Source organism: Ambystoma mexicanum, chromosome 5q (assembly GCF_040938575.1).
Source record: "Ambystoma mexicanum isolate Mex_15411 chromosome 5q, UKY_AmexF1_1, whole genome shotgun sequence".
Lineage (NCBI taxonomy): Eukaryota > Metazoa > Chordata > Amphibia > Caudata > Ambystomatidae > Ambystoma > Ambystoma mexicanum.
The window spans coordinates 1,181,720,543-1,181,734,793 of NC_090933.1; the positions used below are offsets into that span (position 1 = coordinate 1,181,720,543).

General features: G+C 45.2%; 1 protein-coding gene across 1 annotated transcript in view; it reads right to left on the reverse strand.

Moving 5' to 3' along the window:
• Window positions 1-14,251, reverse strand: part of COL22A1 (collagen type XXII alpha 1 chain) — a 1,250,061-nt gene that overhangs the window by 490,207 nt on the left and 745,603 nt on the right. The window contains exon 15 of the mRNA XM_069621676.1: window positions 12,512-12,565. Within this exon, the coding sequence (XP_069477777.1) occupies window positions 12,512-12,565 (54 nt within the window). The remainder of the gene's footprint in view (window positions 1-12,511; window positions 12,566-14,251) is intronic.

The window sequence follows — 14,251 nt, forward strand, 5'->3', positions numbered from 1 at the left end:
CGGTATCCGTCAGGGGAAAGTTCTCAGGGTCCTCAAGGTGCTGGTAAAATTTACCAATAATTGGATCCCCCTTCTGAGCAGTAATCAAATCATCATCAGGGGTCTCCTTACTCCATTGTGCAATTGAAAGGTCGTTGTGAGCATTTGTCTGGGACCTAGTGATAGCAGTGACCTGGATTTCCCCCAACAGGGACTCAATCTCAATTAGATCCCCTTGGATGGCCCCGGTTTTGGCCAGCTGATCAGCTAAGTCATTTCCAGTTTTGTCTGGTCCCTCTACTTTGGAATGACCCTTGATCTTTTTCCAGTAGATGGTCATCCCATTCGATGTGACCAGATCATCAATGTTTTGGATCAACTTCCCATGTTTCAAGGGTTTGTTGTTAGCACATAACATGCCTCTGGTTTTCCAATTAACCAGGTGCTCCACGAACCCGTTCCGTACATAATCCGAATCTGTGATTATGACCAGTTCGTGGAGTTGATGCTGGACAGCAGTGAGGATGGCCTGATGCACAGCCATCAATTCTGCCACCTGACTACTTCGGGGACCAATTTTGTATCCAGCGGAGGGTTCTGGGGACTCATTTACCCATGCATTCCCTACGCCGGCCACCAGTTCTTTCTCCCCGTTGTTGTCAACATGGTAAGAGCATCCATCCACATAGACAGTGGGCATTCCCTCACACTTGTCTTCTTCAAAGACTTTGTGTGGGGAATTAAGGTATGCCTCCGTGTTGTCCTTGATTTTTAGACTTTCGTCCTCGAGAGAGTTTTCTCTGGCACAATCATGCAAGTCAGCCAGACCTTGCGCGAGGGGACTCTTCTTGTTTTGGCCATATCGGACCTCCACAGGAAAGCCTTGCATTGACAGAATCCAGGAAGTAATTCGGGAATTACTCACATTTCCGGCCCGGATTCTGTCACTTTGGAGATATTGCAGAGGCTGGTGTGGAGTCTCCACTATGATGTGCTCCCCCTGGATAAACGGGCGGTAATTCTTCAATGCCCACACCGTCGCCAGGAGTGCCTTCTCACAATCGTTGAATTTCTCCTCCACAGAGGATAAAGTTTTGCTCGCATATGAGATTACTTTATTGACCTTGTCATGCTTTTGGTATAATACTGCCGTCAAGCACGTATTAGAGAACCCTGTCTCCAGGAAGAACTCCTTGTTTCTGACAGGGTAAGCTAGGCAAGGCGCTTGTGAGAGGCTTCTCTTGAGTTGTTTTACTGCCTCGGCTTGTTCTGGACCCCATTCCCACTTGACCCCCCCCTTCAGGAGATGAATCAGGGGTCTGGTGATCTCTGCGTAGCCCTCAATGAACTTCCTGCTGTAATTAGTCAGTCCAAGGAGGCTCCTTAGTTCTCGCAGAGTTGTGGGGTCTTTCAGTTTCTGAAGTGATTCCACTTTCTTTTCCTGAGGACAGAGACCCTGAGGAGTAATCTCATGCCCCAAGAAATTAACACGGGTTCTACACCACTGTGCTTTCTGAAAGGAAAGTTTTGCTCCGGCGGCCCTCAACTGTGTCAGAACATAACGGATCTCCGCTATGTGTTCCTCCACAGATGAACTTTTGATGAGGACATCATCTACATAAGCCAGGTTACCCCTCGCACCCAGGTCGGGCATGGCCTTATGTAGGAAAATGTTGAATTCATTGCCGGAGTTGAGGTATCCGAAGGGAGTCCGGGTCCATGTGTACTGCTGGCCCCCAAAGGTAAAAGCCAGTTTGTATTGGTCCTCCCTACTGACAGGCACGGTCCAGTACCCATTGGTCAGGTCTATTGCAGTGAATACCTGTGACCCCTGGATCTGGGCCAGCCCTTGGTCAATGTAGGGCAGTGGCCATCGGGAAGTATGGACCCGTTTGTTGAGCTCCCTGAGGTCGGCGCAGAGTCTCCACTGGCCGTTTGGCTTCAATATTCCCAGCACCGGATTATTGAAGGTGCTGTGGACTGGACGGATTATTCCCCGGGACTCAAGGTTCTTAATTATTTCAGTAAGGGACTCCATTGATGCGAGAGGCAAGCGATATTGCTTCACAAACACAGGAGTCATGCCAGGGTCCGTGGGGATTGTTGTTGTGTGGATGTCAGTGCGACCACAGTCATATGAGTCTACCGCAAAGAGATCTTGGAAATCCAAGAAAACTTGTTTCAACTTTTGCTTTTGTTCCAGAGTCACACAGGCATCAGCTAGGTTGACTCTCTCTTCCACCATCTGCCTGAAGCCTGGAAAGACTTCTGGTCTGGCTATCTCCGCGGCCTCCTCCAGCTGGGTGGAGAAGTCCCTGGTCAGAGTGCTGATTTGGACCGGAGGCTTCAGGTGGGAAAGGCAGCCTTCATGAACCTGGAAAATCACCTCATCCCTCCTGAAGTCACAAGTCACATCTTCCTTACCATAGGGGCAAGAAGTGTACACCAGGAAGTTCCCCCCATGCCGGGTAAAGATCCTGTCTGGTGTTGTATTGTCATCACTGTCACTGTCAAAGCAGTCCTTGGGGATTGGTCCTAACAGTTCATTTACTAAGTCGATGGAAAAATGTCGGTCATCAACCGCCATTCCAATAATGGTGCCTGCGGCTAGAGTAATACTCTTTAAGTCGCTGTTATCCACCTCTATTGGAATAGTGTCATGTTCTATGTTGACTAATGGTGTTGGGTTTACCCCTAACCCTTGCTGTTGGAGAGAAGCATTTACATGTATGTAAGCATCAGGGTTTTTCAAATGTTGTCCTCTTTTAACTTTCACTTCCAGGGAGAATTGTCGGGTCCTTTCTGGGATGGTGACTTCCTCTTTAATCTGAATTTCAACTGCATAAGGTAGCAATTGAGCTGACCTCAATGTTTTTTCTGGATCATCAAAGCCCATGGGATTATCCGCTAATCGGGACCAAGCTTTGAAGTTTATTAGGTCCAAACTAATGGCAAAGCGATTGAGAATGTCACTGCCTAAGTAAAAGGCGGCAGGGACGTCTCGCACGACCCAACAATTGTGGACTATGCTCTTGTTGCCAATGGAGATTTTGAGCATACACCTGCTTGGCAGGAGATGTTTGGAATTAGGTGCTTCCAGGTCCATTTCCCATTTGTCTATCAGTTTGAAGGTGGGAATGGCTGGATCTTTTGGGAGTTGGCGAAACATGGCTTCGCTGATGAAGCTCTTACCGTTGTTCACACACACTCGAGCGAGAACAGAGTCCTTCCCATCATTTAACTGAACAGGGATGAACAACTGCTCTCCAATTTGCTGAATATCAGCCAGGCTCTGAGCTGATTTCACATCTTTCTGGACTATAGGAGTGGGAGTTTCAGGTTGTGGATTGGTATAGAATTTCAGAGTGTTTCCTTCCAGCATGGAATACCACTTTAGACTGGAAGGAAGGTTGATTTTCAGAAACAGAGAGGACCCCCCATCACCAGTCTGTTGTCCTACTGCTATTACTGTCACATCTGGAATTTGGCTATTCTGGAAGTGAAATTCTACTTGGTCAGATTTTTGTTCAACCATGTGGCATGTGCCGTTTAAACTAACATGGTTGACACTCTGTTTTAATTTTATTGGTCGGCTAGTCTGGGTCCAGAGGACCTTGTTTACACAATCTATTAGGGGTGACAACCTTCTCAGGAGGTCATTCCCTAGTAAACAAGGGGTGCCCTCTGGGGTCACAACTATGACCGGGTGTTTCAACTTATGTCGCCCAATTTTAATGTCCAAGTCTGCAGTCCCCTCAACGGGAATTTCCTTCCCGTCAAAGTTCTGTAGTTGTCCCGGAAGAGAGGTGAGAGGAATTTGGTAATTCTCTCCCCTTCCTGCATTCAGTTCGTCAAAGGCCCTTCTGGACAGAAGGGTAGCTTGAGATCCAGTGTCCACCAGTGCCGAGATTGTACCCTGCCCCTGTACTTGTACCGGGGCATAATATCTTCCCTCCTTCTCCTCAAGGGGGCACAGATAATGTACATTTTTGGACAACTGGTGGGCTAATTTCCTGGTTTTGGACATCGCGAGAGAAGAATTTTGGGCAGAATTCTGTGGAGAGCCTTGGGAATCTGAAAGAAAAAGTTGGCAACTGGAGATCAGAGCCATTGTGGGTTCCCCTGGCTCCGGTTCTGGGCCGCCCCCCCCTTTTTGGAGGCAGTCACCAGGATGGGTTTGAACCAGGGGATTTTCTTGCTGTTGGTTCTGGGATGAGATGGTGGGCGGCGGTAGCTCAGTCTCCACATCTCCCCAGTCTGGATTTGCATCCCTAGGGACCCATTTTTCTTTGGGGGGAGTTCCCCCCTCTCTGAAGGAGAAGATCCTTTTCCCAGGATCCTCTGAGGATCCCTCTCCCTCAAATTGGAAGATCTGTACCTCCTCCTCAAACTGAGTCTGTTTGGGTCTTTTGTTTCTCCTACCCCCCCTCTGCTCCTTAGGAGGCAGATTTTCAGGGGCAAGAGATTTTGTTTCCGGTTCCTGGGTTTCCAGGGGCTGTTTACAAGTGAGGAAGGAAGCTTCCTCCAAGGCTTTACACCCCCCTTCCCTTTGTGCCTCCTCCCTGGGAACCGGTGAGTTATCGGGGTGCTGCCCCCGTCATTGTTCTGGGGCACCAGGTCCAGAGTTGGGTGCGTTCTGCGCCGGCACGCCGTTCTGAGGGTTCTGCTGCGCCCTCAGTATTTGACCCAGATCCCGTGCCATATTTTGAACCTGGCGCTCTAACTGGGAAACCCGCTCAGGCTGATACGGGGCCCTGTTTTCTCCCCTGGGCTGATCCCGGGAAGGGTAGCTGTCCCTCCTCTGGTAATACCCCGGGTTGGGAAGATTTGGGTACCCCTCCACCCTTGGCCTCCCCTCTCCCGGATTCAGTGGTCTGGGCTCAGGGAATTGGGGAAAGAAGGATGGATGGTTTTGGGGCTGAAAGTCCGGTGGATATCTGGGGAAAAAGTTCTGCCCAGGGTTTGGTAAATTTCTGCCCTCCTGTGGGAAGTTTGGAGGGAAGTTCCCTGGGTTAGGTGCTTGGCTGGATCCCCCCCTTGGGCTGGAGGAGTCCACACATAACCCAGGATGGGTCGATTTCCCTTGTAACGGGGACTTACATAATCAGGAGAGCGAGAGACCCCCTTTGTGGGGCCGCCTCCTTGGCTCCCTGTCTGTGATTGAGCCGAGGACCTTCTGGGCCTAGCATTATTAGGTGCAGGTAGGTTTTTAGGCCCCCCCATCTCCAAATCCAAAACGGGGGTAACCTTTACCTCTGCCACCTTGGCAGCAGCAGGGGTGCTGTTGGCTTTGGGGTTTTTCTGGGCATTACTTTTGCTATCTACCGGTTTCTGCACCTCATAGATCCGGGTAGCCTGTTCAATGACCCAGTCTAAAGATCTTTTCTCGTGAAAATCCCTCACGAGCTGGGTCATGATATATTTGGGCAAGGCATGGAAAAACGTATTAATAAATTCCCTGCTATCTGTGCGCACCCTTCTTGTGGTCTGTGCAAAAGCCCGCTTTAACTCCTGCACAAATTCTTGTGGGGCCTGATCCTCCCCACATTGCAAATTGTAGGCTGCCTTGCGAGCCTCTTGAGGATTTCTGTGAACAGAAAAATGTTTCAAGATGGCCGCCTTATAGGTGGACCATCTTAAATGATTTTGGTCCTCCAGCCCCGCAAAGAAACTGGAGTATTCCGGGGAGAAGGTCCACTTTACATATTGAATACAGCTTTGGCTGTCCTTCAAATGGAAAGTCTCCATCATTTGTTGAAACAACTCTAAGTGCTCCCAAACAGAATACTTAGCGTTCTTATGGTAAGGCGTGATGACGCTCCTGATCGCCTTAATCTGCTTTAAGGGGTCCTTAAGCAAGGCCCTTTTTGCCTTATTGGCCTTTTTGGTTCGGGTAACCCTTGTCCATTCGTCCTCGGACTCAGAGGCACTGCTCCCAGAGGTTCCCGTCTGTTCTTCCAGGTTTTCCCGGATTCTGCGAGCCTGGGAATGGCTGGCAGAATGTGGGGACCTGGTCTCCTGTGTCCTGCGCAGTTCAGAGGAGTCTTCAGATTCCTCCTTGCTGCCAGGATTTGATGGGTACCCCCTCCACTGGCCTAATTGGGCAGAGGTTTTCAGGACGCCCTTAATGGGCCTACTCTCCTGGGGTTCCCCACTGAACTGTACTGTACTTGGGTGCCCATACCCGGATGCCCACCCCTCCATTCCTGAGTGGTACTGGCCTATGAGCCCCATACTCTTAGCTGGATAGTAATCTGCCATCCCTGTGGCCCTGTGCTCATGTGCGCCAGGGGACATGGGGGTGGTAGAGTCCAGGGACTGGGGGAGATGAAGGCCCCTGGTGTTAGGGCTCCTGCGGTTATGGTCAGGAGTCTCTCTTTCCCAGCGGACCTCATCTCTATCCGCCCCTGCTCCCTGTTGCAATGCAAGAGCCTGCATTTGTGCTTTCACTTCCTCAGTTAAGGCCTTACTCGACTCTATCAGTTTCTCCTGCATCGCTACCTGTTGCTGGAGCCTCTCATTGTGCTGGCAGAGAGCCTCATTCTCCCTCTGTGCTTCCTGGTTGGTCCTGGAGAACTGGGCCAGTCTTTGCTGCAGGAGGTTTACCTCCTGGGCAATGTCCCTATTGGCCTGCTCCTTTCTTGCTAGAGCATCCTCCACCCTCCTGGTGTGCTCTAACAAGTTCTGGTGTTCTTTTTGGAGGTCACCCAGTCCCTGGTGGGCCAGGTGATTTTCTTCCATTTTCCTTTTTAAATGGCAGACTTCCTGGCCTAAGGCGTCTCTTTCCTGACTAAGAGCCTGCATTTGTGCCGCCAGGTCGTCCCTCTGCCTTTGAAAGGCACCAGCTTTCCGGCGCTCTTCATCAAACTCTGCCTGGGTATCCAGGTCTTTCAGAATCAGTTTATTGCTTTCTGCCTTTTCCCTATCTAGGTGGCCTTGCAGGGTGACTACCTGCTCAGCACATACCCTGTTGAAGTCCAGTTGTTGCTCCAGCTTTTTCTGGCTTTGCAGTAGGGAGTCCAAACCTTCTTGGTGTTCCTTCTGCAAGGCCAGAAATCTGGTATCCTGTTCTGACTTTTCCTTTTGCAGCACATCCATATCCTCCTTTATTTTAGTGATGTACTGTCTGGTCTCATTTTCTGACTCCTGGCTTCTGTGCAGCCTTTGCTCAGAAGAGTTCAGATCAGATTGGGCCTTCTCTAACGCCTTTTGCCAGATCATGGCCTTCAGCACATTTATTCTGTATGGCTCCCATATATAAATATAAATATGCCGCTATTGTAACAATCTTGTCGTGTTCATCTTTGGCCTTAGGAGCCATATATAGTTCACTCAGGGCCACATGTAATGGACCCTGATCTCTCCATGAGTCTGACCCTGTTTCAGTGGCCTGTCGCGTGATGGCCTGCAACCAGGCCTCCTGGCCCTGCTCAGCCCATTCACCTCTCACAAATAACTTATGTAAGAAGTGCTCTCTGGCTATTTTCATGTCTACTAAGGTTGTCATTCTAGAGATTGGTCTCTGTCCTGACTTACAGAAGTTAGTATTTTATTTTTGCAGAACAGAACTTTTCTTGGAGTGTCCTTTTTGAGGAATGCTTCACAGCGTAATGCAGCGTGGTGATCCGACCGGATGTATGTATCCCGTCAGTTAGCACACTGTATTAAGCTGCACAAGTGGTATTCTAACCCAAACGTCCGGCTCGAGCCCCCAATTTGTAAGAGGATTCAATTCAACACTACAGCTAAGTCAACGCCTAGTCTATAATACTGAATGAAAACCCTTATTGATATATCTTTATGTCCAGTTCATGCGTTCTGGATGACTACCCCTATATAACACCCCTCTCTTGGAATCCCCCTGACCCCACTGAGCCAAGAAGTAGTTCTGTTTTGCAAGTTTAAAAGGTTTATTTGATAATTTAAAAAATATATATATCACACTTCATAATAAATTAATAATTGAATAGCACACTTAATCTGATATGATAAAGATCAACAACGGAGAATGTGGCACTAGCACACTTCTTATAATCACTAATGAGTTGACATGAAATGGATAAGGTAGCACACTGGTAAATAGGAACAAAAGTATAATGTGGTAGAGGATGCTTTATGAAAGCTCAGGTGGATGCAATATTCAATGAATGCAGTACAGAAAATACTCAATATGATTTCAACCAAACAATGTAATCACTTTTCTCTGGCAATCCCCTCCCCCCTTGATGCAAGGCAAGGAAATGGAAGGAAAACACACAGTTCTCAGAAATGCAATCAATGTAAATTAGTTCACCCCAGCAAGCTTACACTACAGAAAACAGATAGGAGTTTTGAAAACACAGGCAAAATGCTTTGATATGTGCTAGCAATGGATGAGAAATATGCTGGAAATGCTTTTAATTCCCTTTCAGAGGTTCAGGGTGAGTGGTATCTAGTTAATATTAGTCCAGGCTCACACTAGCAATGAGGCAGGGATAGTTAGCAGGTTAAACGAATTTCTGGCAAATGGAAGGCAAGCAGCAGCAGTTTTTACATGTGAAGAAATTTGCAAATCGCGGTAAAATTCGCGAATGCGTGTTCCGCGATTGCGGTAAAACTATAAGGGGTAGGAAGGTGGTTCTTGGTGCGATTCAAAGCTAAGATTCTAAGCTTTCAAATGAAAGTTACTGCAAGTCTCTAGCACAAACGGTCGCGGAGATATGAGCGATTTAGTGAAGGTCGTTTTTCAGATTTGAAATTTTAAAGTTCAAAAAGACAAGTGCAGCTTGCAACTAGAAAATGACAAGTGACAGCTATGCAAATGACAGGTGACAGTTAGGAGACAGTTCTACTTAGGTTAAATAGATTGAATTAGATGAATTTAAACTAAGAGATTGGTTCTACACAGTTCTGCTGGGTACTCACACTATATTCTTGAATTAATTGGGCCTCGTCACGGATCTGGTCAGGGTTTTAAACTGGACTCTGGTCTGGTCTGGTCTGGCCTCTGCACTTCACAGTGATCTGGGTCAGTTCTCTCTGCTGGTCTGGGTCTCTCTGGGTACAGCACTGCTTTCTCTCTGGTCTGGTCTCTTAGTTCTGGATAGATTGAAGTTTGGCTTTCTGGAGGTTTGATGGAGGTAAAGTATGGATTTTTCCGGCAGAGCTTCCAGCGGCAGATGGATTTGAAAAAGTCCCTATCTGTCCTGTCTGTCTGCTTTTATGTGTTTAGAATGTGGGTGTGTTCTAGTATCACTGACCCTACCTCTCTCTCAGCTTCTAATTGGTCAAACTTCCATTTATCATTTGATTGGGGAATGAACTGTGAGTCAGAGGGATGTCATTTTATGGCTTGCAGATAGGACACTCCTCTGTCAGATTGCACACATTCTATCTTTGATAATAAAAGACATATTTCACAGTTACACAGTTGCTTGAAATTACATATACATGGTGTGGCTGAATTTAGCCATGTCTCTGTCCAAATCTGCTGTTTCTAAGAGCTTGCATTCAGAAATGGCACATAATTGACTTTTTAACTAATTTTTCAATTTCTGACATTGACCCGACTTTACATACATGTGCGCAAGGATTATGGACATTAACTGATGAAGTTTCAGACTTTTAACATGCATACATTTAGAGTAATATCCACTTTTCCGCTAACACCCCCCTGAACATACCACCGGTTCTAAAAACCTCTTAAACTGTGGGCAGAAAAATCACAAGAATTATGGTATCATTTATAAAATTTTCACATGTCCGCTCTATAAGTTATTCATCTTTTTAAAGTTATGTTCTGGCTCCAAAGGGGTGTGGTTTCCTCTCAGCACAAGGTAGAAATACTGGTTTATCCAGTTCTGCCAAGCCAGCTTGCTCTCACAGGCAGTGCTCCTCCCAGCTTCTGCCAAGAGGAAGCTACATTTTACGACTGCTGTAATAAAACCTTTGCCTGAGTCAGGAGAGGCTCATTGTTCAAGAGGAAGCCATTTATGATCCTCTCAATAAACCCTCTGCCTGGGTGAAGGGAGTTGCATTGTTCACTCTCCTGCAGAGCACAGGTAATTCAATTATCAGATAGATGGCATATCCTTAGTGTGAGCAGCAAAAGGGCAGCTAGGCCTGGGAACACAGCTGTGACTCAAGTTTCACTCCTGATGGGGGTAGTTGCCAGGCAGAATTGGAATCTCTTTAAGCCAGTTTCAGATAAAATGTCACTTTTTGTTCCCCAGCTCCTGCATTCAAATAAAACTAAACATTTTTACATATGCAGCTAGAATGCTGATTCTAAGTTTAAACTATAACATTTAAACAATTGCAAAGGCATGTGACACCAAACATAGGTCACTCATTTAATCTAAACATTTTCGATTTTAGTGTCTTTAAATCCAGTGCAACTTAAACTGCTGACTCCATAGCAGTTTTGTTATAAGCACTGTTTTAGGCTCTTCATTTCCCAGATTTTGTAAGCACACAAAACCTCATTCTGCCAAATGTCTGCTGGTGTTCAGTGAATATTTTGCACATGTTGCAATGTTTAAAATAGACACTTTGGCTTGCCTTCAGAGGAACACAGGGTGGTTTTAAAACGCCGGCTTTTGGATAGTGGTGAGTACTGGTACTGCACCCATTTTTGGGATTGAAGAATGAATTCCCCACAATTCTAGGTTGCATTTGGCAATCAGCATTGCCATTCCCAATGGTTTCAGACTACTGTGCGGGTAGTCCAATGGTGGTTTTAGGCAGTGTCCTTCTGTGCCCATAACATCGGCAAAAATGGGTGGCAGCCTATTCTTCCTGCATTTCCCTGTGCATTTTCTGGGAAGCTCTGGCCATCATGATGTTTTCATGTCAGTACTGCACAGTTTTGAGGTAGGGCTCGGATGCATGGGTAAATACATCCCACAGTACACAGCACTTATGGCCATAAGGCATCTCAGCGTAATTGCTCAGGAACATATCTACTGTAGCACACTTGTAGAAAAGGTAGGTTTTAAGTTTCTTTCTGAAATCCATGAGTTGATGGATGGATTTAAGGTCATGTGTAAGAGAGCACCAAAGTGTGATAGTCTGGGCTTGAATGCTAATGGCTTGCCCTTTTCTTCCTGGCTGCCTTGATCTCTGTCTGTTATATTTGAGGGGTGCGGGGGGCGCTCTTTATCATTCTAGTTTGCACTCCTAGTGTGTGCTCCTTGTGCATCCAAATAAGCAATTATCCAGGGCAGGTAAATTCATAGCTGGGGACCCCAACCCTGTGTCAGAAATGGACATGTAAGGCAATGCTTGGTATGGGAGATGGTAGTGTTGAATACAAACTGAACCCCACAGTGTGTCCACCTCCAGCCAAGAGTTTGTTCAATGTGTTGGCATGCATGCTATAGAGGGTCATGCTCTTGGACCCCCGCAGGTTGTACATGAGGGTTGCTTTTATGGAAATCTAATGTGCACATATGGTGTTAAATAGCCCATATCTACATGGCCCAATCCTTAGCATCTGATCCTAACAAGAGAAGGCCAGATTAGGGCTCAGATGAATCTCTTTACAGCCCTGTTCCCTGCCCCCTTGATATAGCTTTCCACATGCCATGCAGAATGGCTGCAGCAATATGTGAACACAGAATACATAATAGAGCTATCAGGCACAATCCAGGCCACTCTTCGCAAAGCCCAAAAAGATTAGCCAATCTGAGGATTTAAAACGTGGTTCAAGTGGATTATCTGACAGAGCTTTCTGTGGAGTTTTTCCATAAATGTGAAAGAAATTAAAACAGTTAAATACACAACACATAGTTTAGTAGTTCCCACTGGATACATAGTTATTAATAATTTAAAACAGCATGATGGGCCTGTTTTGATCAGACATTTTCCATGTAAATCTCCTGTTTCAGAAAAAAAGGAATTATGGAATTGGGGGAGATATAGGGAAAAGCAATGTTAGGCATCGACATAAATGTAAACTTTTGTGTCACATTTCGAACTTTGTGTGCTTCTTCGCCCCCATGTTTGCACACCACTGAATCTTAATAGGCCATGAATACTGCACATTGTGTGTGTAGCTAGTCTTTGGTCACTGTTCAGTTATTCACACCTGGTTATCTTTATTTATCTCTCTGCTTCCCTTCCAGGTCATCCGTAGCAGGGGTGGAGTTTATAGCAAGCCATTTGTTGGTGATTGACGAGGTGCCACCAGCACTGGAGGTGGGGGCAGGAGGTAGTGGTCACTATATTACCCTTAGAATTGGAAAGACTGGTTCCACTGCAAGGGACGGAGACACCACATGTCACTTGGCCTGTTGTGACAAGAATCCTTGCCCAAGGGCGCTTTGTATGTCACCCTGTTAACAGCGACGGGAGGAAATCTGAGATCCATTTTAACATGCGTCTTCATGCAGGGCCACGAGGGAGGATGGTGTCTCATTGCGTCGATGTATAGTTATCATGTACTCAACTTCTTGTTTAGAGAATATAACCTCTTACAATGTAAACATTGCCAATGTCATTAGCACACACTTGTTCAGTGAATGAAACATGTATTATACTAATTGATACAAACCTGAGGTCCTGGAGGTCCAGGAAGAGCAGCCTCTCCACTGTCTCCTGGAGGTCCCTGTAAATATAATTACCAGACATTAGTTCGTAAATTTGGATTTATTTCTCTTGTATTAAGCCAATCATTGCATTTCTCTTAGACCTATAAACCCTGATGTATAAAGGACATATAGGCAATAATTAACAAATAGTAAATAGAGTTTAACAAATGAACTAGTGAAATTCAAATTTGAAAGTAAATATACTATATTTCCTAACTATAAAACAAGACAAGAAAATGAGTAGTAGGGAATAGAGGAAACACAATACGAACAACAACAATAATACAAATATTAGTATTATTGATAATACTATTAATACAAATAATAAGTGCTATATACACATACAGTACAAATTACCATAAGTCAAATAATTAATTGAAAGAAATATCCAGATTACTTCATACATGGTTATGGTGAATTTTCTTTCAAATATAATGTTCTCAAAGTTATATATTACTTGTTCGTACAGCCTATGAACCATAATTAACAAATAGTAAATAGATTTTGACAACAGAACTAGTGAAATTGAAATTTGGAAGTGTATATATATTCTCAGATAGCAAGAGAATAGGGAGCACTCAACCTCAGCTCCTACACCAGGAGTAGAGAAATAGACATACCCAATCACATCAAATAATGCTCATTAGGAAACAACTGGGAGTGCGCAGCACCATCACACACCACAGTCAGGCAGCCATTAAAGGAAATCAGCAACAACACCACCCACAGGAATACAACGCAAAAATAGAAGAAGAGGTATTTGAACAAGGACGCAGATGCCACTAACCCAACTTTCAAATCTCTGCATACCAAACTCAGCCAAAACCTCACACAATCATATCTCGGCCAACAAACGGCACACCCTTTAGTACACTGCATCAACAATAAACATCCAACACATAAACAGCCCCTACAGCACTCAAGGTCTCGCCCGGTCTGATACTCGCACCAAAAGCTCAGCGCACAGTTTATACCGAACTGAAGCCGCCAACAGCTCACCACTACTCCCACTGCCCTATCCACCCGACTAACCATACCCGCCCTGCTCCTTGTTTACAGATCCACCAGAGTGCCAAGGGACTAACTCCGTTGGTGACGGTGCACTATATAAATACCTTCAACATTAACATTAGCATTAACATATACTATATTTATTATTTAAAGAATTTTAAAAGTAAATGAATAGTAGGGAATGGAGGAAAATCAATAAGAACAACAACAATAATATTAATAGTATTATTAAAATGAATACTAATACAAATAATAAGTGGTGTTTACACATATAGTACACATTACCATAAATCAAATAATTAATTGAAAAAATATCCAGAAGTCTTCATACATGCTTATGGTGTATTTTCTTTCAAATATAATTTTCTCAAAGTTATATATAACATTTTAGTACAAGTGTGGAACTTCAAACAAATCTAAGTGTGCAGTAGGGGAACCAAACTGGCCAAGTTTCCATCAATATTTTAGCTCCTTCAAATTTACTCAAATGTAGAATGTACCCCACAGAATAAACCAACTGTACTTAAGCGTGAACAATGAAGACTGCACAATGAATTAAACATTGTAGTTTCCCACGCAAAGATACATTTGGAAAGTGGTTTAAGCGACAAACGCCCATTTGTGGTGAGTATGTTCATATTCAAATCCCCTTTCCAAACTCTGAACACTAATTCGAGCTTGACTTATTTCTG